The 26,135-nt window shown below is 37.4% G+C and overlaps 1 protein-coding gene across 1 annotated transcript in view; it reads left to right on the top strand.

The window, feature by feature from the left end:
• The window catches only part of fat3b (FAT atypical cadherin 3b), an 81,932-nt gene that overhangs the window by 44,750 nt on the left and 11,047 nt on the right, over positions 1 to 26,135 (top strand). Inside the window, exons 26-49 of the mRNA XM_032576388.1 lie at positions 165 to 272; positions 365 to 548; positions 997 to 1,217; positions 2,566 to 3,018; positions 3,281 to 3,415; positions 3,519 to 3,912; positions 4,333 to 4,529; positions 6,681 to 6,834; positions 6,937 to 7,170; positions 8,037 to 8,215; positions 9,766 to 9,979; positions 10,130 to 10,344; positions 10,436 to 10,573; positions 10,844 to 10,987; positions 11,072 to 11,269; positions 11,622 to 11,899; positions 12,002 to 12,564; positions 15,016 to 15,147; positions 15,284 to 15,441; positions 15,565 to 16,099; positions 16,838 to 16,991; positions 19,252 to 19,399; positions 21,479 to 21,862; positions 23,491 to 23,746. Of these exons, the coding sequence (XP_032432279.1) occupies positions 165 to 272; positions 365 to 548; positions 997 to 1,217; positions 2,566 to 3,018; positions 3,281 to 3,415; positions 3,519 to 3,912; positions 4,333 to 4,529; positions 6,681 to 6,834; positions 6,937 to 7,170; positions 8,037 to 8,215; positions 9,766 to 9,979; positions 10,130 to 10,344; positions 10,436 to 10,573; positions 10,844 to 10,987; positions 11,072 to 11,269; positions 11,622 to 11,899; positions 12,002 to 12,564; positions 15,016 to 15,147; positions 15,284 to 15,441; positions 15,565 to 16,099; positions 16,838 to 16,991; positions 19,252 to 19,399; positions 21,479 to 21,862; positions 23,491 to 23,746 (5,776 nt within the window). The remainder of the gene's footprint in view (positions 1 to 164; positions 273 to 364; positions 549 to 996; positions 1,218 to 2,565; positions 3,019 to 3,280; positions 3,416 to 3,518; positions 3,913 to 4,332; positions 4,530 to 6,680; positions 6,835 to 6,936; positions 7,171 to 8,036; positions 8,216 to 9,765; positions 9,980 to 10,129; positions 10,345 to 10,435; positions 10,574 to 10,843; positions 10,988 to 11,071; positions 11,270 to 11,621; positions 11,900 to 12,001; positions 12,565 to 15,015; positions 15,148 to 15,283; positions 15,442 to 15,564; positions 16,100 to 16,837; positions 16,992 to 19,251; positions 19,400 to 21,478; positions 21,863 to 23,490; positions 23,747 to 26,135) is intronic.

Below are 26,135 nucleotides of genomic sequence, written 5' to 3'. Positions count from 1 at the left end.
CATGAAAAGTATGTCGGGAGTCTGAATTGTTGGCTTGCTTATTCATACGTTTATCTGATTATGTTTGACAAACCACCCAGTTGTCCTTATTGTGATGACATCCACAAAATGTCAGCAGACAATGATCGAGTGGATGACTGAGTGACTGCAGTTGTGATTTGCAGGTAATTGTACGTGTCCTGGGAGCCAATCTGTACAGCCCAGTATTCAGTCAAAGGTTTTACCTGGCTGAGGTTCTTGAAAATTCCCCTCCAGGAACCAAAGTCATCCAAGTAATTAAGATTTTTTTCAATCTCTCTGACTTGTAATTAATTGTAATATTTAAAGGGAGCACATTTTGACTGAATTTGCAAATGAACTCCAGGTTTCAGCAATGGATGAGGATTCTGGGCTGAATGGTCAGATAACCTACTCGTTCATCAATGACCTGGGGAAAATCAAGTTCAGCATCGATGCAGACGGGGTCATATCCACTCTTCAGAGATTAGACAGAGAAAATCCTGTGAACAAAGACATGGTGCTGACAGTAATGGCCTTGGATGGAGGAGGTATTCACCTTTAATATGTTTTTTTTATCAGGAGTTGCTCAAATGCTGTACAGTTCACAATTCTTAATTTTTGTATTTTTGCAGTTTAGGTTCTTTCATATCCAAACTGATCAGAGTTATGGTCAATGGAAATGCAATTATTTCGAAGCTCCAGAAAATGCAGGCATTTAATTGAATCTATGTATGATTGGTACATTTTTAGGATTATTCATCTCTATAATTAATTGAAAATACTGTAATACAGAAATATACTCCTATACAAAATTTCTACTTTTAAAATTAAAGTAGAAAATAATGAAATGTTAGTGTGTGGGTACAAAAGAGCTTTACAAATTTGCTGAGGACTAAACTGACCCGGAGTCAAATCTCTAAGTGTCAAAACAAACAAACAAAACACTTATACTTCATGAACTGGGAATGTGACAATTATGTGTTTTCTCTTTAACAGGTCGTGCATCGTTTTGCACCGTGCGAGTGGTCCTGGCAGATGAAAATGACAACGCTCCACAGTTCAGAGCCACGGAGTACCGCATGAGCATTAAAGCTAATGTTGCTAAAGGTTCTCTTGTCACACAGATTCAGGCCACTGACCCTGATGCTGGCTCTAATGGAAGGATAACTTACTCCCTTTACAGTGAGGCTCGTCTGTCACTCGTTGATGTGCTGGAGGTCAGTTCATTTTGGTCATAGTATAGATAACTGTCCTTCATGAGAAAGACGCAAACCTCATAATTGCACAACATGTGGAAAAGCCTAACCTGATTTTTAGTGATGGGATATTGTCAGATGATAACCCCCTACTTATTTTATAGGATTAAGCTCCATCTGTTTGATGTAGACTACATATTTGTTCCATTAAATCAAGATAATGTTCCACTGGGGTTGATTTTCCAGGCAGTTGGTGAAACACAATTATTTAAAATTTATAAAGCGAACATCTGCTCTGAAGACAGATGTAATGTTAATCATGGATTAATTTACTGGGGGAAAAAAATATTTTATCTGCACAGTGCTATGCACAAGTGTCATACTGCTTGAACTGTTTCAAGCACAAACATTTGTATTTTATTGGGATTTTATGTGTTTAGATCAACAAATGTAGTGGACAATTGTGAAGAAGGAAAACAAAATATAGTTTTCAAATTTTTAACAAATGAAATCTGAAAAGCATGGAATTTCTAATCAACTTCCCAGAAAGGGAAGTTGATTGACAAAGACATATTAGAGTCATAGGCTCTAATGTGACAGCATGTTGTTCTGACACTATGTCAGAACATGGTCACAACATTGTGACACGTGGTATACGAATGTCAGAACAGCTCTTGTGTAGGTCCATAGAGTTTAATGTATTAGAATTAGCACCCAAACTCTACACCTGAATCCTATTTAAAAGCCATGGTAGGCGTTCATCCCAAAATCTGTGGGTTGTCAGCTCAATTCCCACTCTGCTCACTTAGGTTGTTGTGTCCTTGGGCAAGGCACTGCATCCGCTTTGCAAGCTGGTGGTGGTCAGGTGGCGCCGGTGCATGTCAGTTTGCCCCAGAGCAGCTGTGGCTACACTCCAGTAGCTTTCCACCAACAGTGCGTGAATGACTGAATGTAGTGTGAAGCGCTTTGGGGTCCCCTGGACTTGATAAAGAACTGTATAAGTGCAAGCCATTTACCATTTTACTGTTCCCAGATGCTACTCATCCAGTCCAGCTAAGCTTGAGTAATTTTGGAAAATAGAAGAAGCAACATAATTATTCTGTAAGCTGGTCAAGGCACACACTAGAAAAGTCGCAGCTATAATTCCAGTAAAAGGTGGATATGCTTCACAACTGGCCTGTTATGTAAAATCTCATTAAATTCTTTGAGGTATGAGGTTGTAACCTCAAACCTCCAGAGCTCTAGATGTCAAAAGCATCCTGAGCTCTAATCAAAAATTACAATGTAGTAGTAGACATATTCCATTGTGTGGCTTTAAAAATATTTCTGTTGCTTTTAAAGTTTTAAAGTGAGTCTTGTGGTTGCACAGGTGGAGCCAGACAGTGGTTGGATGATGACTAAAAGTGCTGTTGACCACCTTCAAGGAACTGTCCTGTCCTTCTTCGTCAAAGCCACAGACTGCGGCGCTGCTCCCAAACACTCACTGGTGTCAGCCTTTATTCAAGTCGTCCCCCCAGATTCATTCATCCCCTCGTTCAGCCAGCCTCAGTATTCCTTTACCATCCCTGAGGATACTGCAGTAGGAACAGTGCTGGGCTCTGTTTACACAGGCCCTGGCCAGACAGGGTTCTTCACTGCTGTCCCTGGGGAGACAATCGACAGCAACCAGGGGGCAACCTTCCTGGTGGAGAAAGAGACAGGTCTCATCCGGCTGCTGAAGCCATTGGACTATGAGGAAGTCAGTAGCTTCAGGTTTAAGGTTGCAGCAACTGCAAGAAAAGACTTGATCGAGACCATGTCAACCGTGGACTTGGAAGTGAAGGTCTGTGATGAAACCCAGGAAGGAGCCTTTCAGTTTCGTTTACTTTTTGCAGTCTAAAGGGGAAAAAAATCAAGCTATCTGTCTGTAATTTTTATTTATTAGCTCTATCACTATCACATTTTCTTGAGAAGCCTGAGCAATTCTATTAATATGAAGAATTAAACTGTAGACAATGAAGCTGTTTTTCTCTTTGTAGTATTATATTTTTGTGAATAAATTACATTATTCATGGATTAATTACAGACATTTTATCACTCTACAGATTCTAGATGTAAATGACAACAAGCCAGAGTTTGAAACCAGTACGTATGTAGCCACAGTGATGGAAGGTATGCCGTCAGGAACAAGAGTAATTCAAGTCCGTGCTCTTGATCCAGACTGGGGCTCTAATGGACAGGTATGTGAGAAACAAGTTCAACTTTATTGAAGACATCGGAATCATTTAAAAAACGTTGCACATACTTGCACATAGTAGTGTGTGTATCTTCTTTAAACTGCAGGTAACATACAGCCTTGGGCTACTGCTCACCTACAACCCAGACCTAACGAAGGACACTTTGTCCCTCACCGGCCCAATCACCACCAGTTCTGTTTTTGCCATTGATAGCAAAACAGGCTGGATCACCACAGTGACTCAAATGGACCATGAGGCCTGCTCGAGTTACAGCTTCGAAGTAGCGGCCTCTGATCTGGCTGAGTCACAGCCTCTCTCCTCCACCACAGTGGTGACCATCACCGTGTCGGATGTCAATGACAATCCGCCGAGGTTCGAGAGGGAGTTCTACAGAGGCGCCGTGAAGGAGAGTGATCCACTCGGTGAAGTTGTGGCTGTCCTGAAAACCAAAGACCGAGATGGTACTGACCAAAACCGCCTCGTCAGCTTTTACATTACAGGTGATGAAAATGAAGTCATAAATGTTTGTACAGCTTAACTTCATTTTTTCCTCATTCACTGAAATAATGTTTGTTTCACATTGCTTGTTCTTGCATTTAATTTAAAAATATTCAATGAGAAAAATGTAAGTTCTAATCTAGAGTAAATAATTTGTATGTGATCGGGTTAAGTTATGTTTGATTATATCATATTCAATAGTGATTAAGCTAATTTGGCCATAAAATGCCATTGAAATTTACATAATTGATGGCTACTATTCCACTTTGATATTGTGGTCGATGGTTGCACTAAAAAGGAATCCCTATAACTTGACTGTGTGAATGGTTTTAATCAGTTGGTCATGGCTTTTAAAAATTTAAATTCACTATCACGTCTGTCTTTACTTTTCAGTGGTCTTCAAATCTTATGTGTGTTTCCAGGGGGAAATCAGAGAGGAGTATTTGGCCTTACTCTTGTGCAAGGGGAGTGGAAGGTTTATGTCAGTGGTCTGCTGGATCGTGAGCAGCAGGACTGGTACTTGCTCAATATCACAGCCAGTGATGGCCTGTATGTCGCTCGTACTGCAGTGGAGGTAACGGTAATGGATGCCAATGACAACAGTCCCATCTGCAACCAGGTTAGAGATGGGGAAATATGTAGGTGTGCAACATATTAATGTGAAAAGCAAGTAAATGTACCTGTGACCAATGCTAGTTCAGATACGTTACATTTTCTTATCTGTAAAGGACTTTGATACTGTCTATTTGATTGTTGCTGCATAACAAATTTGTGCTGTGCTAAATTTGGTTGAATGATTCTTAACACAGTGTCTAAAGTCTGTTATCCATCCATCTATCTGTCCATCCTTGCAATCAGTTTTTTGGGAGGGATTTTTGACAATTTTATATTTAGGTTAAATCTAATCAAGAAACACTTGGCAACAAAAGATTGAGAATTGGGGTTTGGACTTGGGGAACCTTTATAGTAATGCATTAATCATCAAATAATAAATAATCCAAATGACATGTAAAACAATCTTTCTAATGTATAACATACTTTTATTTCTTAACTAGTTTGAAGTTGCAGATTCATTCCCAATTAATCCTCTTTTGGCTAATTTTAATGTAGGCTTGGCTGAGTAAATGATAGTGTTAAATTATGTTAGAATTAGCATATTCATAACTTGGTATGAAAGTTAAAGGGGTGCTATAATAGAAAATGTGTTTGTTAAAACATGTGGTTAGTTTACCTGTGCATTAAAGTACCATCTGATTCCGCAAAAAAGAATGTTTGGATTGTTTTCAGCAAATATCTTGTAACTTTTAACCTTTTAACTTTTATAGCATATTAGCATAAAAATTCATGAATTAAACATTAATAATAAATGAAAGTGAATGATAAACTTAAGACACTAAATCACATAAATCATAGTTATTTCATTTAAGCTTTTTGTACTAACTTGACAACCCTAAGTCTAACAACATGCTGTTATACTGTTTTAAAGGCTGAACTTCGTGAGACAAAGCATCTCAAAGTATAATGATAAATGGGCTGAGAATGTTTTGGGAGTGTCTCATTCTGTTTATTAATATTCAGCAGTATTTCAGTTTGAGAAAATTAGCAGAAGAATTATTAAAAATCATTAAGAATTTCCTTTGAATTCCTCCCCGTCTCCCTCTTCTCTTCTGGTAGTCTTTCTGTTCTCTTGTTAGGCAAGTGTATGTGCATACAAAGCATTTAGTCTGTCATTAAAAATTAAAAACATGAAAACATTTAAGGTCAGACTGTGTCTTATGAGCATGTTGCTTATACATATTAATCAAATTTGTATGGGTTTTTTCTTGTAAATGTAAAAGAAACAGTAATTTTATTAGAAGGAGAAAGTCATTCATGACATCATCCATGACTGCATTTATGCCCATTTGGTTACCAAAATTTTTACCATGCATTATTTATTATCATTTACTTGGTTAATATAAGTCTAAGTTCAGAGTGCCTGTTTGAAGAGTTATGCAGCTCTGGTCTGAGGTTAACAATTTTCTAATACAGGCCTTCCTAAAGTCAACCTTTAGGAAGGCCATTCCATAAAATAATGTTATCCTGGTTTATTCTTATTAAAAACAGCTGTAATATACTTTTAGTTTGAAGTGAAGGTGAAGAACTTTACCTCAAACCAATGTTGCTGTCTCATGTAAGACAACAACATTAGATGTCACACTTCATTCTTGTTTTAACACATTATTTCAGTTGTGTGTTGCAGAATTGTTCCACCCTACATAAACACTGAATCTATCATTAAAAGCCCTACATTAATATGTGATACATGGCGACTATTTAAACTTTCTACTGCAGCGTATGTGACAGACAATAATGTAATCCCATTAGAGAGAATGACACTATCGCCTAATCAATTTTGAAGGTAGTGGCTGTTCCATTATTTGTTGATGAGATGATCAACTAACCAACTTTGAGATATTGCAAAGGATAGCTAAGTGAAAAGAAAAAGGGAGACGTGTTACACACTATACAGTACATAAATGTTTGCCTGTGTATGAAGACACTTAGTTCTTTTCCAGAGGCAATTATTGGCTGGAATGGATGCTGGACCAGGAAAGGGTGCTAAACTGTGTTGACCTTGATCTAACAGCAGAGATAATGGAGGCAAACCAGAAACCGTCACATGTTTTGTTTTATTTTTTTATTAGAGACATCTATGTTGTTTCACATGTGGTCATCTGTTCTCATATGGTGGTATATACAGTATATATATTTTTTTGTATTGTCTTAGGCGGTGTACGGAGCCTCTTTTCCTGAGGACATTCCCATTAACAAGGGCATTCTGATGGTTGCTGCAACAGATGCTGACTCAGGTTCCAGTGCTGAGATCCAGTATTCACTATTTGGCATTGGAGTGGAAGATTTCTATATGGATGCCAACACTGGTACATTCTATTTTTTATCATTTCTTTTTTTCATGGCGAAAGCAACAAATACTCCCAAAGCTAAGTAGCCAGAGCTCTGACATATTTCTTTCATGTTTCAAGGTGAATTGCGAACCGCCACCGTAATAGACAGAGAAACAACACCCTCCTACAAACTCATTGCTCAGGCTACTGACGGGGGAGGGCTGTTCTGCCGATCTGACATTTCTCTAAAAGTGTTGGACGTGAATGACAATGCTCCCTCATTTTCGACAACTCATTACCTGGCGAGTGTGTATGAGAATACCTCCCCCAAGGCTTTGCTTACTCGCTTGCAAGCCAGTGACCCTGATGAAGGTAAACCAACTAGAAGTTTTGCTTCAGTCATATAATAAATGTGGAGTAAATCCACAGAGTCCTCGTGATGAGACTGTTTGTTAAAAGGGGATATGTTGCATTAAGTATTGTCAGTATTGTGCCGTAAAGACATATCCATTTCGTCACCTTATAACTTCAAAGCTGAATGAATTTGTTGGATGTTAAGTTATAGACTGACACAAAGTAATGCATTATTGTAAGATGGTATATGAAGAATACATAGTTAAAGCAAGAATTCTCACAAGTTAAAATGTGAAAAGCTTTACTTTGATACCCCTAAGTAAATTCTGTGATCAGCTTCTTTCAGAAATCACTTAGTAAACAGGGTTGAACTAAGCGTTATTTAACCTCAGTCTAAAAGCAGCAATTGTTTCAAGGCCTCAGAGGTACGTAAGAAAATACTATTGAACAAACTGAATCAACATCAACCAGGTCAGACATAAAGGCAAGGAGAAGTTAAAAGCAGGGTTAGAAAACAATATCCTGACCCATAAACATCTCACAGATCTCTGTTTGTTTTATTATCTGAAAATGGAAAAAAATATTGTATGTCTGTAAACCTACCAGGATATATATGATATAACTAAACTGTCTGGCTGGGCAAGGGAAGCACTAATGAAGCAGAGAGATCTTATTAGCACTGGAGGCGTGTTGGCAAAAAACGCTTAATGGCCCATACATTTCATTGATTTGTAAAATTTTAAAAGCATGTATAATTATCCTTCCATTTCACAACTATGAACTTGTTGATTTTGGGCCATCCATTGGTTATACTAAGACTAAATCTGTCTATGGTGTATAAAAAATTTTGCAATACACTGTAAATGACTATTTGTACCATCCAGGTCTGAACCGTACAGTTGTATATTCTCTGGTGGATTCATTCGATGGGATATTTTCCATTGATCCGGTTACTGGAATAGTGATCCTGGAGAAATTCCTGGACAGAGAGAGCCGAGACTCGTATCGTATTCGTGTTCAGGCTACCGATCGGGTTGGGCAACAGGGGGCACTGTCCTCACAGGTTAGTAACAAGTTACTTGGTTAAATTAGAGTATGAAGTTGTAACATCATGAATCAATTGGGTTTTTATAAATACACTCTACTTCTAATATCACAATGAGACGAAATGTTTGAATAAACATGATCAAATAGGTTGAAGCCTGAGACAAAAAGCAAACTGTTTGGAAAAACAGCTAACTGATAGACCAGCTATTTCAATCAAAAAAGCTTAATTTTCCATAAATATTAAAAACAAATAACATCTAAGTAATTTTGGGCTTCCTTGTTACTTCATTACCATATAATGGTAAATAAATAACCCATCTCCGCTTTACAATTTATTCTGTAAATCCAACCGAAGAGTTACAAATGGTACATATGATGCAAAGTAGGTGTCGCCTGGTCTTAAACAGAATATTGTTACATAAAATAATTTTATTTTGGTATAAATGTGTTATAAAATTGTTTACTATGTACGTAATAAATTATTTTCATAAATATATGGTTGTCGTGAGGGAAAAACATTCTTTCAAAAGCTTAATTAGTTAAAAATAATATTATTTAACTAATAAATTAATTAATAATTTTGTGGCTGTCATGTCTCAGTGTACAATCTTATCAAAATTATCTGAATGATCACCACCATATCTGTCTGTAGTACAGTTTAGATTAGTGGCACCAGAGATTTTAGAATGTAAGCACTATGTTGTGATGTGATTCTGTATCTCTGTTCATATGCGTGAAGAAATTAATGCTTGCATATGCCAGCGAGTGAAGCCACTTTGTTTACTAGAGAGATTAGTTTAATAACAGGGTAGATTTTAATTAAGATAAAATATCATTACAGTTTTCAGTGGCCGGGACAGAAAAGATGGGGTAGGTGACGTTAACAATGTCAGAGGGAAAGCAGGGAAACTGGAACAGTGTTGCACTTCCACTGAGTATGTTGGTCTTTCTGAGGTCCTCTGGGGCTTTTAAAATGGGTCCCATACACAAACTAAAATTATTAAATCACTCGTTTAATAACTTAACATATGTTAAGCAATATTACATGTTTGGATGGTAAGTACTACCAACAAATTTATTGATACATATTTACACAAGACAATTATTGAGAGGATTCCGATGCAATGTCATTCATTTTGGAAGAAATAAGGAAAAAAATTAGGAAGACAAAATAGTCTAACAAAGGATGAAAGAAAAATTAATTTACTGTCATTTATTTATCAGTTGTTCTACAAAGGTCATAACAATTCTGCATGTATTTTTTTTATGAAAAGTTTAATACTTTAAAAGTAAATAATACACAAAAAATAATAAACAAAGACCTCTTAATTTCCCATCTAGACATAAAAAACAGAAAAAAACTTTAAAAAATTAATAAGTTAGACATCAGCAGTGACTCAGCAAGTCACAAGATCCAGCTTTGTTATTGTGAGATCTCACAATTGCTTGTATTTTTTTAATGTTTCAAATGTTTAATGATTAAAACATTAATCATTAAGTGATCTGTAGGTTTTTTATTTTAACGCAGCATATTAAGTTTTCCAATTTTTGTTCTTTGTCACTCAGGTTGATTTGACTATCTTGGTCCTGGATGTGAATGACAATGCTCCAGTTTTCCAGAGGAGAGATTATGCCGTTACTGTCCCTGAGGATGTCGCCGTGGGAACCGAGGTTCTGCGCATATTGGCAACAAGCGCTGACATTGGACCCAATGCCGAGATCACTTACAGCATCAGATCAGGCAACGAGTTGGGAAAGTTCAACATAAACAGAAAACTGGGTGAGAAAGATGTGGCTTGTTGTACAATATGTTGTATTGTACAATATTTGAATGAATACTATCCTATTTTAATAAGCATTACATTGTTAGATTATATAAAGTCTTGTTTTAACGTTTTTGTTTAATTAACAACAATTAGCATATTTTTAGGCTCAATTACAGTGACTGATGACTTGGACTTTGAGGTATGCAAGGACTACTACATCACTGTTGAGGCTTGGGACAATGGGAACCCTCCTCTTAGCACTGCTACAATGATTGTCATCGACCTCATGGATGTCAACGACAATGCTCCAATGTTCGATCAGGATATCTATAATGTTCTGATCAGTGAGGATGCATCCATAGGACAGACCGTTACAAGGGTAATTCTTAGTCCTTATTTGTTTTTGGCACTCACTTGTCTCCCTTTTTTGTCTTTTTACTAATCTCTATCTTCTCCAACATGTTGTGAAGGTGTTGGCAGAAGATCTGGATAGCCAAGTGAATGGACGAATTACCTACTCAATTCTGAAAGGTGATCGGACCAATCACTTCTGGATTGATCCTGTGACTGGACTACTTAAAGTTAATAAGAGACTTGACAGAGAACTAGTAAGGGTTTTTCTTAATACGCATCACCTTTGACGTTCCGTAACATCCTTAGTCACAATTGTACTAAACTAAATTGTAGGCTTATTATGATGTTTTTAGTGAGAGTAAAACTTTAAATTACTTCAAGGCTTTTTACACATCCCTTTCTTGGTTGTCAATGAATATGAAGTTTACAGTATTTTGTATGAATTAGAATTTTTAGATTAGCAAACACAGGATTGCAAAAATACTCATCTAATGAAGTCTGTTATCTTCATGTTTATCCTCTAGGTATCCAGATACACTTTATCTGTACAAGCATTTGACAGCGGCTCTCCTGCCATGTCCTCCACTGTCGCCGTTAACATCGACATCTCTGATGTTAACGACAACCCTCCGGTCTTTGCTCCTCCCAACTCCACAGCCATTATACAGGTAGGGGTGTGTGTGAGGGGGTGTGTATGTCCTCTGTGTAGGTCTTTGGTGTTTTGACTTTCAAACTCATCACTGTACTTTCAGCTCAACCAGGCTGCTGGCACCCCCCTTCTAACACTGTCAGTAAGTGATAAAGACTCCCCTAGAAATGGTGCCCCCTTTGTTTTTCGCATAGTGGCAGGAAATGAAGGTAGTTTCTTCCGTTTGGACCAGACTGGATCTCTAAAGTCCAACCGTGTGTTCGGTCCTGAAGCACCCAGAGAATTCATACTTGAAATTCAGGTAATGGCTGGATGTGTTGTTTTTCACTCACTATTTTATGGAGGTTTTTGAAACCAAGTTACCTGGATATCCAAGAATAACTTAGAACCCTTTAAACATAATCTTAGAATTTTCTATTAATGAAATGGTTAAAACTAAATACTTGCATGCTTTTTATACACTGTATGTAAATATGTGATTTCATTTGTAGACTGAATCAGGTTTCGGTGGGTAACCTGGTTAATATGATAACAATACCAGCTACTTCTAACATTAGAAACCTAACCATATTCTACCTTAAGTAGTTTCTATACATGTCTGTATATAGTTTGTTAATTTATTCCTCGTCTAAAGTCCTCTTTTGATGCCATAGGCAAGTGACTCGGGTAAACCGAGTCTTACTTCTTCTTCCTGGGTGTTTCTGAGAGTCATCGGTAACAGTCAGTACAAGCCCATTGTCTCCCCTCTGGAGATCTACATCGTCATGTCAACGGATACTTTTCCGGGTGGTCCGATCGGCCGAATCTATGCCACAGACCGTGACCCCAATGATGTCCTGTCTTTTACCCACAAGCCTCATCCAAAGAGCATGTTTAAGATCAACAGACAAGATGGGAGTGTTGTTGCTCTGCCAGGCTTGGAACCTGGGAGGTACATGCAAATTACACAAACTTAAAATTCATACAGCGAAAAGTTTGCTCCGGAAAAAACTTCCTGAGTGAAAATCCATTACATGTTCTTGTCTTCTTTCAGATACCAGATGAACGCAACAATCAGTGACGGACGATTTGCTGTCATAGCTGATGTGTCAGTCCAGGTTGAACAGGTGACTGATGTTTTGCTGCGTAGTGCCCTGACCTTGCGATTCAGCTCCATCTCATGGGAGGAATTACTTGGACGGTACCTGAATCAGATTAAAGTAACTTTACGAGCTATAGCAGGCTGGAAATGGTTACCAGGGCAGCAGGATCCTCTTCACATACTTGGTGTGCAGCCAGTTACAGGGACATCTAATATCGATTTGGTTCTGGCAGTGGAGAGACCAGAGACGTTAGGCACTGGACGGATGGAGGGGTTTTACTTCCAGCAGGAGTTGGCAGCAAAGCTGGAGGAAGCAGCAGCACGCGGTGAGATGCGAGGTGCCCTTGCTGGAGCAGCTTTAATCAGCGGCACCTGTTCTGGGAAGCTGGATTGTGGAGACATGGAGTGTAAAAACACGCTGGTGATGGAGGGTGGTTTGCCTGTTACCTATAACACAGAAAGGATCACCTTGGTGCTGCCCAGGTTTGGACGCACAGAGAGCTGCACTTGCTCAGGTGAACATTTCACTTTTTCCAAAAATTTTATTCTTACAAATGGTCAACACTTCTACTTTAACTTCCTTAAGATATTTTTGTGATGATGCAAATGTACACTGACTGGCCACTTTACTAGGGACACCTTCCAAGTACCAGGTTGGACCCTCATTTTTCTTTAGAATTGCCTTAATTCTTTATGGAATAAAATGAACAGTTTGTCTGAAACACTCTTCAGAGATTTTGGTCCATATTGATGTAATATCATAATGCTGTTGCTGCATATTTGTCACCTGCAAATCCCCTATGCAAATTTTACATTTCACCACATTCATAAGGTGCTCTATATGGATCTGCTTATTGGATTACAGTAAATACATTGCCACATTAAAAAGGCAGTTTGAGATAATATGAATTTTGTCACATGACCCATAGTGTGCCAAAAGAATACATCCCACATCATTACTTCTCCACTACCGTGTTTCCTTCAACTTGTGGCCATCTTCTCTGGATGACATTAACCTTAGTCAGTATTAAGTGATCCAATGGTTCTCACTCTGTTGTAGTCTGGTTTTGGTGAACCTGTGTGAATTGTTGACTCAGTTGTCTGTAGTTAGCTGACAGAAGTGCTAACTGATGCTTTCCTGTCTTTTGCTATAGTAGCCCATCTGCTTTGAAGTTTGACGTAATGTGCATTCAGAGATGATATTCTGCATACTTTTTCTTTTTACTTTTTTTTTTGGTTACTTACACTGCACACTTGGACAAAGTTGTTAATACCCTTCAACAATTTGTAAAAATAAAAAAACATTTTTATGTAATAATACACACAATTGTATTATTACAGAGAAAAGTAACAATACATAAAACTGTACAGGGAATTGTGATCTTCAGACATTGCTTCTGAATTGTAATTCAACGGAATCTTTTTTAAAAAACAAACAAATGAAACAGACCCAGAACATAACTGAGCCTCCTCCATGTTTCAGACTAAAGACAGTTGTTCTGTTCTTGTCTTGGTATGCAACATTTTTGCGTGTAAGAATATAGATTTGATGTGCCTTGACATAAAACTATGCTTTGCTTTCCTTCTTGATTATATCCCATGAAGTCCACTATGTCTCAAACAATGACAACCTTCTTCAGAGGTTGTTCTGGAATTTTTGTTCATTCATTTTATCTTTCCCTTCAATCCGTCATCAATTTTCTTCCTGTGGTCACAGCCAAGGAAGCTGGCTACAGTCCTGCAGACCTTAAACCTACAAATAATATCTGCAGCTGTAGTCACAGGAACATCACGGTGATTGGAGTTGGTCTTATTTTCTTTACCTTTAACATGTGTAACTATAATTTTCTTTATAATGTTGTTTTTATGTTGGGCAACTCTCTCCTTGGCTTCTTGTGGTGCATGTTTAGTGTGGTACACCATGTCACCAAACAGAACAGTGACCATTTTTAAACATTTAAAAAAGCAGACTGACTAATTACAAACTTGAAGACACCTATCATTGACAACACGTACCTATGGTCAAATTATTTTCAATTTTTTTAGCAGGACCATCATTTTTGTCCAGGCATGTTTAGTTTAATTTTTTTTATGTTGAGCCACATTTCAAAAGCAATGTATGGTTTTCACTGATCCATTCATTATTACTTATAGGTTTAAGTTATTGCAGTAACCATTGTGGACTTTTAGGTAATTAACAGATGGGTACTAACAGTTTTGTCCATGTGTGTCCGTTTTCTGTCTATCCTCTGAAACCATCTCCAATTCTCTGACTTCTGACACCAACAATGCTTTTTCCTTCACATGCGTGCTGCTATCTGGAGAGTTTATTTTTTATGTTTTCAGACCATTTTCTGAAAAAGTGACAAATGGTTGTGTGTGAAAATCTTATTAGGTCAGCAATTTCTCTAATACTCAAGCCAATCCCACAGGCGCAAACAAACATTTCACTTTCAGACTCACTTAAATTTATTTTCTTCCCCACTCTGATGCTTGGTTTGAACTCTAGAAAGTTATCTTCAGCCCATCGAAATGTCCTCATGCAATGAGTTGCTGTAATTTAATAGTCTGAGGTACTATTTGCAATAAAAAGCAATCGAGCTGGCATACTTAATCAATTGACTGGGGAGTGTAATACTTTGCACATTTTATTTTTTTGTGGTCATGTATATTTTACTATATAGTGTGTTTGGTTTTGTTTTCTGCTGTTGCGACAGATACATTTCCCAAGTTGGTATTATAAACTTAAATCAATTCTTGCTCAGAATTCTATTCTTTTCTATTGAATGTATTAGTTTTTACTGAGTCAGGGAATACTCAGGACATGAATTGTTTTTGCGGACTTGAAGGTAGTGTTTTTTAATCATTATAAATTCTAAGGATTTATTGTCTTGCATGGGTGGTTGATAAAATGAGTGTAACTGCTCTGTTCTGTTATTTATGTGTCCATCCCGTTTTGCAAACAGGAGGGACGTGCCCAACCCCTGTAGAACTTTGTGAAGGTCAGTCCTGTCCAGACGATATGCGGTGTGTCCTTTCTGGTCCAACAGCACCATCTGTCTGCCAGTGTCAGCCTGAGCGATTGGATGAGTGTGCAGGTATGATTTCATTATTTTCGCTTGCTGGGCCACTTTGTTCAGCTTTTCTCAACTGGACTGTAAAGAGTATATGAAAGCATAAAGGTTTATTGAGCTGTAATTGAAACTTGTTTCTCCTCCTGGTATGACTGGGTAGGTCAGACCTCTCTGAGTTTTTCTGGAAACAGCTACATCAAGTACAGAGTGACAGAGAGGGTCCAGAGCGGAGAGATGAGACTTGGCCTCAGGGTTAGAACGCTTCAAACAAGAGGAGTCATTATGTTCACTCGTGTTAATCCTTGCACTATGCTAAAGGTAAATTTAAAAACTGACCGCAGTTATGTAGTTCTTTTGTTCTTTGGATGCTTTTCTGCTTAATTTCTGCAGATTAAACTGTTTTGTAATGAAAACTGTAAAACAGAAACGTTTTGTTACCAGATTGAAGGGGGTCGACTGTGGTTCCAGTTGGACTGCGACAACACCCTTGGGGTCATGGGCATCTCAGACAGACCAATAAATGATGGTCTGTGGCATTCAGTTGCTTTAGAGCTGACCAGAAACTACACCCTTCTTTCACTGGACGACAGTTACGTGGAACGTCGCAGAGCGGCACAGGCCCCAGTCCGTCTCTGGCCACTCGCTCCTGATTCCTCGTTTTTCTTTGGGGCACAAGTGAGGCTGCTGAACGGACCAGGTGAGAGACCTATCTTTGGACTTGAGGAAAGCCTGGGAGGAGGGCCAGAATTTGGAGAGCGTTCAGTGAGGGGCCCAGCGAGAGCCCAGGATGGCTTCCAAGGTTGCCTGGGGTCACTGATGCTGAACGGTAACGAGCTGCCACTCCAAAATAAGAGGAGCCGTTACGCCGAGATAGCCGGGCTGAGTGAGGTCAAGCTGGGCTGTGTTCTTTATCCAGATCCATGCATCAGCCAGCCATGCCTCAATGGAGCCATCTGCAGCAGCCTGCCATTTGGAGGTCTGTATGTATGCAGATGACCACAACTTAAACTCAAACTGTTACATTTATTTTTACTAAAAGAACATTTAAATGTTACCAACTAGAGATGCATCTGAAGCATTATTTTTCATTAATTCAGTTCCAGTTTTTTTCTAGTTTACTTATTTACTGTACACGCAGAACTATATTTTTAAGTGTTATTATTTATTTATTTATTTATTTATTATTTATTTTACTCTTACTATGTTTGGCAGGAAATGATAAGACCAAAACGGATTTTTTAAATGCAAAAATTAGATGTAATAGCTTAAACATTCACAACTGTTCATGACTGGATCATTGAAGCTGGGTCTTGAGAATCATATATCTAAGGATATTAATACAAAGAAGTGCAATAGAAAAAGTTGCACAGGCTTTGGGGATAGTCACAGTTTTGAAGGTTGATAATAGAGCACCTTATATCTTTTTGCATCTAAAGAATCTCTGTAATATGAGTTTCATTTATTTAAATGAACTAATGGTTTGATAGAACTAAAAAACATTTGTTTTTATAGTGATTATAATTATGTTATAATTATAAATTTTAGGTTTAAGTCCAAATAACATGATCTTTTTGCACCATATACCTACAGTAAATTGTTCTTTCTTGTACTTCAAAATCTTTGTTCTAATAAAATGATTCTGTATGAATCTCCTTTTTCAGCATGATTGTTGAAATATCGCATTAAATAAACAAATCTAATCTTTATCCAACAGGCTTCATGTGCAGTTGCAGCAGTGGATTCACTGGGGGGCGCTGTGAAGTTGAACTAACATCCTGCATGCCAAACCCATGCCAGAATGGTGGAGAGTGCAAAGCTGTTGGCAATGCATTCCTCTGTGGCTGTCCGAGAGGACTCAGGGGACTTATGTAAGATTTTAAAAAAAGCATTAAATACACACACACGCCAACACACGCGCACGTACACGCCCACGCCCCCACACAATAGACTAAATAGTACACTGTAGAAGATGTGTTAATGAATAGTGTGCCCCACTTACAAACTGTTTACATACACTCAGAGTGGTGATTTAGTTTTTTGTAGCACAATAAAACATCAGCAGCTACTCTCTCTTTCAAGCATAAAATGTCATGTGCAACGCTCCCGCCCCCCAAAACATGCACACCCCCACCTACTACCCACAGTGTTGCTGTTATGAGAGACAAATTGGTGGTTCTAATTTAATTCAGGATAATTCTTGTTTGAAAAGCCTGTAATCAGTCTGTAGCTGCCTTCCTAATTACTGCTCAGTAATTGTCTTTGCAATAACCTCTGCGTTTGCGTGGCTGTTCAGTGGAGCCACCACTAGGGAGCAGTTTTCATCAAAAAGAAGAGTTGGTTGCTTTGACGGAGAAGCTCTAAAGATGGAATGAAGTTTATGTATTTAAACTGTTCATATTTCACGTTGCAATAATCATACAGCAAACAACTTTGATGAAAATTGGAAACTGCATTTTGAATATGGTCAAAATTAAAGCAAGGATGCTCAAATATTATCATTCCTGTAATAGTTGGATGAATTTCCCCTAGCAAGTTGTACGTCGGTCCAATACTTTTTACAGCCTTCAACCTTCATATCCTTAGAGCTCTTTTAAAATAGTTTGTTTCCTGCTTTGGGTATAGTAAACAAATCCTCAGAGTTTAAGTTAAGGCTTTCTGATTTTATTTCAGAAGCCCAAATTATTTAACTTTATTTATTCCGAACCAGTATTGACGTGTTTAGGATCATTGCACAAACTGCATGAAATAACAAAGCAGGAGAATAACTTCCTAATGCTTCAGTTTCACCCCAAATCACCAGCTCAGATGACTGAAACATAGCCACTATTGGATACTTCTTCAGGTTATTGATTTAAAACATATATAGAGATATGCCATGCAATAGATAAAGCAGGCTAACCTTAAGCTTTGTCCCAAAGGTGAAAAACTGTGGATCACAAACTCTGGGTCTATGGCAGAAAAGAAGCCTTTTTCATGAAACTATACCCATTCTGTCATGAGGAGTGTCCAGATGTGTAGCTCCAATGATGCCAGAAGCTTGCTGATGGCCACAGAAAGTGTGTGGTTGAGCCGCAACTTACTAAAGAATATCTGGCTAAATATTAGTGAGAGATTATTTAGATATTTGAAACAGTTCGTATGTATAATTTTGGCATTGCACAGACTAGATGAGTGCATGTACTGTGTAGAGTGCCAACCTAAACTGTAGTGGTTTGTTTCCACATGGAATATCTGCCGAGTATGCCGGACTGTCCAGCTGTTGTTCCTACAGACTCCTAAACAGAAACCTTATTTTGTAATAAATGAAATTAATTCACAACAAATTAAAAAGCAAGACTTGTACATTCCACATAAACAGCCAAGTTATACAGTAAAAATAAAAATATTTATATATGACTCAACTGGCAGACAGTCTGAATTTTTCTGTTTTTAATTAGGCCATAACGTATTCATTATTCAAAATATTTATGAGAGGATTTCACTGACCAGCAGATCTAAGTGTTGAGGAGTAAAACTTTATATACTTAATGACTCCCTGCACTTTTATCATTAGAAAAAAAAACTTTGGATAGTTTCACAATAAGGCTTCTTCTGAAAAGCTTTTTTTTCTCCCGTCAGAGAAAAAAAAAAACTCTTGCGAAGCGTTTTAAAAAATCCTATCACGGAAAAAAATAATTGAAAAGCAAAAAGTAGTATTTTCTTTCCCCTTCACAGCAGGACACCGTGTTTGATATGAAAACCTAAGATGAACACATATTCATGCAGAGGTTTAAACTACACATGCAATTTTTCAGGGGGGCATTTACCTTTCTATGAATCTATGTGTACATGTCTGTTTGATTTAAAACCTTATACAATCAGACAATAGGAAATGCATAGAGATAACCTCTTGTTTGGCAGTAGTCTGGAAAAATATCGAAGATTGTGGAATTTCATGTAAATGCTTGACAGGAATGGGTAACATTTAAAAAAAAATGTTACCCATTCATCCAGCCATATGTGCCACATCCATATTTACAATAAATGTGTAACTATTTTTATCTACACTTTCAAATTGTTTTAGTGAATAAAAAAAGTCCTCTTCTGCACATCCCATGAATGGTAATATACTTGTCTCTTGCCCATCAGATGTGATGTGGATGTAAATGAGTGTGACCAGGACAACTGTGGAAACAGAGGAGAGTGTGTCAACACGTTCGGTTCGTTCTACTGCAACTGCTCAGATGGATACGAGGACCAGTTTTGCGACGATCAGGTCCCTGAAGATGACACAGAGGTAGAGTTTTAACTATTCACAAAGTTGGATTAAAAGAGTAATAAATCCTGGAGAAAATACTCCAGTAATTCATCTAATTATACTTGGGAGGCACAGTGAAAGTGCTAGGAGTTTTGAGAGACACGGACACCTGGAGGGATTTGTATCCTTGTCTCCACACTGAAGGAGTTAAAGTGTGGTAATGGGTGAATCACAGCTTTTATTTGAAGTTTGTCATGCTTATGACTTTTATTATGCATTACACTATGTTCCTTCTAGTGCAATTTCCAGATGCTTTCAAGTTGTCTGCAATGAAATGAAGTGTTTGACTGATTCTAAAATGGGTTAAGTTAATCTGTTTTTTTTCTCCATGTACTACTTAGCTTTTATAATGAAGTAAAACAACGCAATCATGGAGGGGTTTATATATATATATATATATATATATATATATATATATATATATATATATATATATATATATATATATATATATATATAAAACAATATAACATTTGCATATGATTTTTAAAAACACATTTTACAGCAGTAATATGAGTGATCCAAGTAAGGTTTTACACACATGCAGTGCCTTACAAAAGCATTCATACCCTTAAAACCTTTTCACGTTTTGGTACATTTCTACCACACAGCTCCATTGTATTTATTAATATAAATAGAGCAGTTCTAAAAATGCCTCAAAGGTTTGTTTAAGAATATTTTTTAACAAAAAACACAATATGAAGGCCAATGAAGCCCACCAGATGAGAAGATGTGAATGAGTTCAAAGAGTTTGGCTGAGCCTTTTCTGCTTAATCACTACATTGGAAAGTCATGTTTTTTTTTTTTCATTTCTTAGAAACAATTATTCCACTTTGCCTGTAGAACAGGTAATGGCTGCAGACATCTTCATTTATTGTATTCTTCAAATATCTACTTCAAAGATCTGCTTCTCATCACAAGATTGTGACAAGATTCTATTGTCCTTGTTAAATTGTTTTTATGTTGACAAACAACAACAGACAGCTGTGGGACCTTGTAAGCACAAGTGTGATCCTTCTTAATTTTTGATTATAGATTTAATTTAGAAGACTCATGTCCGACATCCCAAGGACTGGTCAAAACTGAGATGTAGGTGTCATCAAGGATTCTCAATATTTAGTTACGTAAATGGATTACATAGATCTTTTCATAAAAGCAATATTAAACATCTCAAATATTAAGTTTGCTATTTTTTCATGACTGATTAAAAAGTAAATGGAAACATGTCTTTGGGACATTTTAAATATTTCTAAAATCACCATGTAAAAATACTGCATATTTGAAGTTGCAAATAGTTCAGAAAGTGCTTTTGATGTTTGTGAGAAAGCCATAAGAAGCAGGTTACATAATGGTTGTAACCTTTTACAACCAATATGCAGTAAACGTCTGGACTGAGCAAGATCTTCTGTCTTTAAAATATTGCTTAAGGAAAGAAAACTCATTTCTAACTGAAATGTCCACATTATCTATTCTGTTAAATAAAAAAGGAGCATTGATCATTTACTTTTGCATGTAATGCTATAAATGGTGTTTCTGTCATTTTCTGCCAGAGTAACTAAATCTGTTACCTGCGTTACCTACTTTCATTTAACATGAATAAAATGCATTTTTGTCTTCAGTCTTACTGGGAAATTTTCCAAATTATAATAATGATAAAAGGTCTGATTTTTGCAGTTCCTTTTTCATACCTTGAGTTAATTTAATCTACTCACTATCCTAAAAGTTTGTGTATAGATGGAAATCTGGACTTCACCTCCATTTCATATTACCCTCATATGACTGCTTGACCTCAGTCAAAAGCAAAAACTCCAAACTTCACAGACTGAAGGGGGAAAAAAAGTTATTTTTACTTTTACTCTAGTTAAGTTTAATCATCTCAGCGGTTGCTGGGTTGTTGGATGTATTTGATCATTTTATAACCAGAAGTGGATCCTTCTCTTGGTCTTTCTCTACTTCCAGCAGGCAGTGATGGTGTATGTTTTCTTACACTTTGAATAAGAGATGCTGAGTCCATGTTTTAATGATTTTTTTCTTCTTCTTCCTTTCAATGTTTTGCAGGCTGAGCCACTGTCTTATGTTGGACCGGGGGAAATAATAGGCATTGGAGTGCTTGCCTTTGTCATCATTTTTCTCCTCATACTCTTCGTCGCCTTCAGGAAGAAAATCAAATTCCGGAAAGACTCCGACCCGGGTCCGGGAACCATGGCTGCTTCGGGCATCTCAGCTGTTTCCTCAGAAGCTAGCTACATGCTACACAAGACTGGAATGGGGGTCGAGGGAATTGAGTTCAAAGCTGTGCATGTGCCTGGCTCACCGGCTACCACGGCAACCTATGGTGAGGTAGGAGGCTGCAGCGGAGGTCCTCCTCAGGTCATGGTGCGTCCTACTGCCCACTCTATCCTCCCGGGAACCGAGAGGACCACTTCCAGTGAAAGCAGTCAGGTGTCTAAGTGAACCTCATTCATTTCTAAATCGCATTACAACCTAAATGACTGATCCTCAAATCCAGGCCTTGAGGTCTTGTGTCCCGCAGCTTTTAGATGTGTCTCTGCTTCAGCAAACCTGACTCAAATAACGAGCTCATTAGCAGGATTCTGGAGATCTTGAGTGCATACTTAGGAGATGATTCAGGTGTGTTAGGCCAGGAACACATCTAAAAGATGCAGTACAGTGAACCCTCGTTTTTCTCGGGGGTTGCGTTCCGAAAAGAACCCGTGATAGGCAAAATCCATGAAGTAGTTACCTTTATTTTTTACAATTATTATACAGCATAATTAAATACTCTACATTGAAACCAAAGAACAAAACCTGTTTTCAGGCCCAAGCATTTTTTAACAAATAGAACACTTTCTTACAAATAACTACAGTAAAATAATAACTTTAATCATCAATATGAAGTAAAGTAGGACAAATTGTGACTCGCGTATTTCACTGTTCCTCTGACTGTGACGCTGTGGCCTGACTTCGCTCTCTAGTGTCTTTTTCTTCTGACGCCTGTGGTGCAGGTGTGTTTATCAGTAGTTGTTGTTGCTCTTTATTCTTCTGGGCAAAAATATTTGCCAAAATTTGCCAACCTGTATTACGTATATTTAAATACCGTAACGTTATTGGGACACAGATAGAGAAGAAGCGCAGAGACTGTTTAGCCAATCAGGACGCAGAACACAATGCAGTCTGAAAAAAAACTGCACAAAAAACTCAGTGAAGCAGCGAGGTAATGAAAGGTGAACCGCGTTATAGCGAGGGTTCACTGTACACCGAACCTCGAGGCCTGGAGTTGGTACCTATTACAGTATATCTGACATCCGAGTGTGTTTTATTTATTTATTTTTTTGTTCACCTTAAGAAACACAATTATGCCATACAATGATGTGTGCAGAAGTTGAATGGCAGCTTGAAGTTTATCAATAATTAGCTTCAAATCTCATAAAGTATAGTGTCATCTGTATAAAGGCACACTTCAGTTGTAGAAATATTCTTCCTTGTGAATTATTCTTATAAGAGTATATGCCTAGCTTTAGAGAACCTTTTAATGTGTGCCAGACTGTACAGACTGGTTGACAGATATCAAAAAATAAAATAAAATAACTAAAACAGGTACATTTGTTTTGCTAAGAGTTCTTTCAGTTTATCAGGTTTAGGCGGCAATTACATTTTCATATGGGTTTGGATAATTTATTTATTTTAATAAATGAAAATCATAATTTCAAAACATAACTATTAATTACTCATATTAACTTTGTCAAATTAAACATTAAACATTGTTTGATGATCCAAGACATTTATGTTTTTAAAAAAAGGAATAACAGAACAAATCTGCAGGGATATTTTTTTACAGCACTGCATTTAGTTTCTAAATCAAGTAAAATAATCTTAAATGTCTGTGTGCTGTAAACTTTAGGAAACAGCCAGTAATTATTAACAAGGGATATTTATTAGCTCTTTAATTGCAGAGAAAAAATGTATGCACTGCAGATTTAAAAATGCACAATATTTATAGGCATGCTGACCAAAACTTGAGTATAAATGGCTACTTAATACTTTCTGAATATTTTCCTATGTCTCTGCAGATGAGCAGCTTCCTCTCAGATGTGTCTAATGTCCGAGGTATGGCAAATAGGAGAGGAATTGCAGTGTGTAGCGTGGCACCCAATCTCCCCTCAGCATCGGCCCGCCGCCCGGAGCACAGTCCAGCCCACAAAGTCTCATGGGAGGGCAAGGAAACCAGAGAGAAAGTCCTGGACAGGCACAGAGACGAGAGGGAGGAAGAATGGGGGCAGAGGGCTTTTGAGCTGGAGAGAACCCAGAGGGATAACAGTCCGCAGGGTAAGGCTGTGGTGTCCTGCACACACTCACGTAAACACACGCAATCTGATTTCCAAAGGTAAAAGAGTACACAAGCCGTGAACTCATTGTGCTACCAACGCACCACCATCTTCACTGCAAGAGGTTATTTCACAGTGATGTGTGCCTTTTGATCACAAACATCAAAGAAAACGGCCCTGAGTAGGCAAGAGTGCTTAAAATGTCATATTTTTATGTTGTGTTCCTTTCATTTCACTTTTCTGTTGACTCAATAAATAATAATTTAACCCTCGGTCCCACTCCTCAAATTGGCAATTATGTCATCTTGGATCTGCCTAACTTCTCTTACATCTCTTGCACTTATGTATGAATGGTCAGAGTAATCAGGCAGAACTAATGCCTTATGTTTCTGCCCTACATTTCTTTATAAAAGTAAAGTCCAGAATTAGTCATTGAAATTGGTCTCCATGAAACAATCCAAACCGTTCTCTCGGATGTAATTTTTTCCTTTTCGTTTTTGCATCAACGCTTCAAGGGCTCTGTCTCGGCTCAGATGTCTAGAAAGTGAAGGGAAGCAGTGAGACATTGTCAGATAGTTCCATTTTAGAGTGATATTTAGCTGTCGACCCTGTCAACAAGACTGCAGTTCAGTTTGTTCTCTGTCAATGAAATTATCAGGTTGCATTTCAGAGCAAAAGTGGATGTCAGATATTTTCGATTCGTTGTCCGAGCTGCGGTTTGAATAATACAGCTTCCAGCTGGAACTTCCTGCTCATTAATCATTGATTTCATCCTGTGAGAATAGGAAGTAAGTTGTTTTTTTTTTTTGTTTATTCCCCCTGCTGCGTGTATGCAGGGAAAATAAAGAATAGCATGCATAATCTACAAACACAGGAGGGACTATTAATTAAAATGTGGTTGTGATAAATAGAAAACTAATAGCCAGATTACTGCATTAATGAGTAGTCTGAAGTGTCGCCTTTATAATATATTGAAGACTGTTTAGTTACTTGTTTATACCACACAAACTATGAATATAATTAAAGTTGTTGAATAAGGCATAATTCAATAATAAACACGTGCATCTTTATATATTAGAATAGCATGAATGTTAATCAATTTCAGTAATTTCATTCAAAATGTGAAAGTCGTGTATTGCATAAATTAATTTCACACAGAGTGATATATTTAAAGTTTTTGTTTTCTTTCTGTTTATGATTATGCCTTAGAGTAAAATATAGCTCCTCAAACATGTTTTTATTGTATGTGACCAAAAAAATATATATTTTTTTTTTTAAACAGAAATGTTGGTCTGCTGAAAAGTATCTCCACGTTCTATATAATATATGCAGCACATAATTTGCCAATGCTCCTGTTGCATGATTTACTGCATCAAAGGTGCATGGAGGCACCCAGCCTATGGCTCTGCTGAAATGTTAAAGAAGCCCAGGTCGCATTAATAGCAGTCTTTGGTTATCTAAATTGTTGGGTCTTCCTCTTATCAATTTTCGAACAATTGTCAAAGGTGTTTTGATCACAAATGTTTTCTGACCATCCAGCACAGTGATACAGTGGTCATCAATGCAAGTACTGGTACTTTTGTGAGTGTTGTCAAGTCCAGTTGGAAAATAAAATGAGCATCTCCAAAATGTTTGTCAACAGAGGGAAGCATGGAATGATAAAATCTCCCCCAGTTTCTTGAATGGTTTCTCCCTCAAAAATTCTCTCAAGTCTACAGTTGTTTTAATTGCGCTCATTTCTATATCACACTTTTTTCTTCCACCTAACTTCCCATTCTGGTTACAACACTTTGACCAGCCAAGTTCTTGTGGAGTCAGTGAGTTTTTGCCAAACAACTATCAAATCTGCAGCCTTCCCCACTAAGATGTACGTCATATCATTATTGTATTTCTGAATTAAAAATATATATATTTCCCATGTGTAATTTTTGGATTCTATAAGAAACTGAATTTTGGATTTACTTAGCAAAATTAAGCAAAAAAAACATATTGTTTGAAATAATTTATCAAGCATGTGTTTAATGAATATATAAAAGTTTGACTTTTTAAATTGGATGACTGAAATAAATGAACTGCTGAACAGTGCTCTATTTTACTGAGCTGCACCTATTATGAGAAAACACCCATATTTGTAATGTTATACACGTTCTGCATCATGAATAAATACAATAGATTAATTAAATACTTGGTTAGCAAATTGAGGTCCTATATTGCTATGGTTTAGTAGCCAAAAACAGAAATTCTCATGAAATTAACTCCTTGACCAATTATATAACGGATTATAGAAAGCAATTTGTGACAAATGCATCTCTTGTTGGAAAGGAATCAGAAGCAAAACTCTCGGGGCTTAGCATTGGTCTTCTGTTTGGCTTAGGGTTAGTGATGCTAAG

The sequence above is a fragment of the Xiphophorus hellerii genome, chromosome 11 (genome assembly GCF_003331165.1).
Source record: "Xiphophorus hellerii strain 12219 chromosome 11, Xiphophorus_hellerii-4.1, whole genome shotgun sequence".
In the NCBI taxonomy this organism is placed as follows: domain Eukaryota; kingdom Metazoa; phylum Chordata; class Actinopteri; order Cyprinodontiformes; family Poeciliidae; genus Xiphophorus; species Xiphophorus hellerii.
This window is presented reverse-complemented; position numbering and strand designations above follow the sequence as displayed.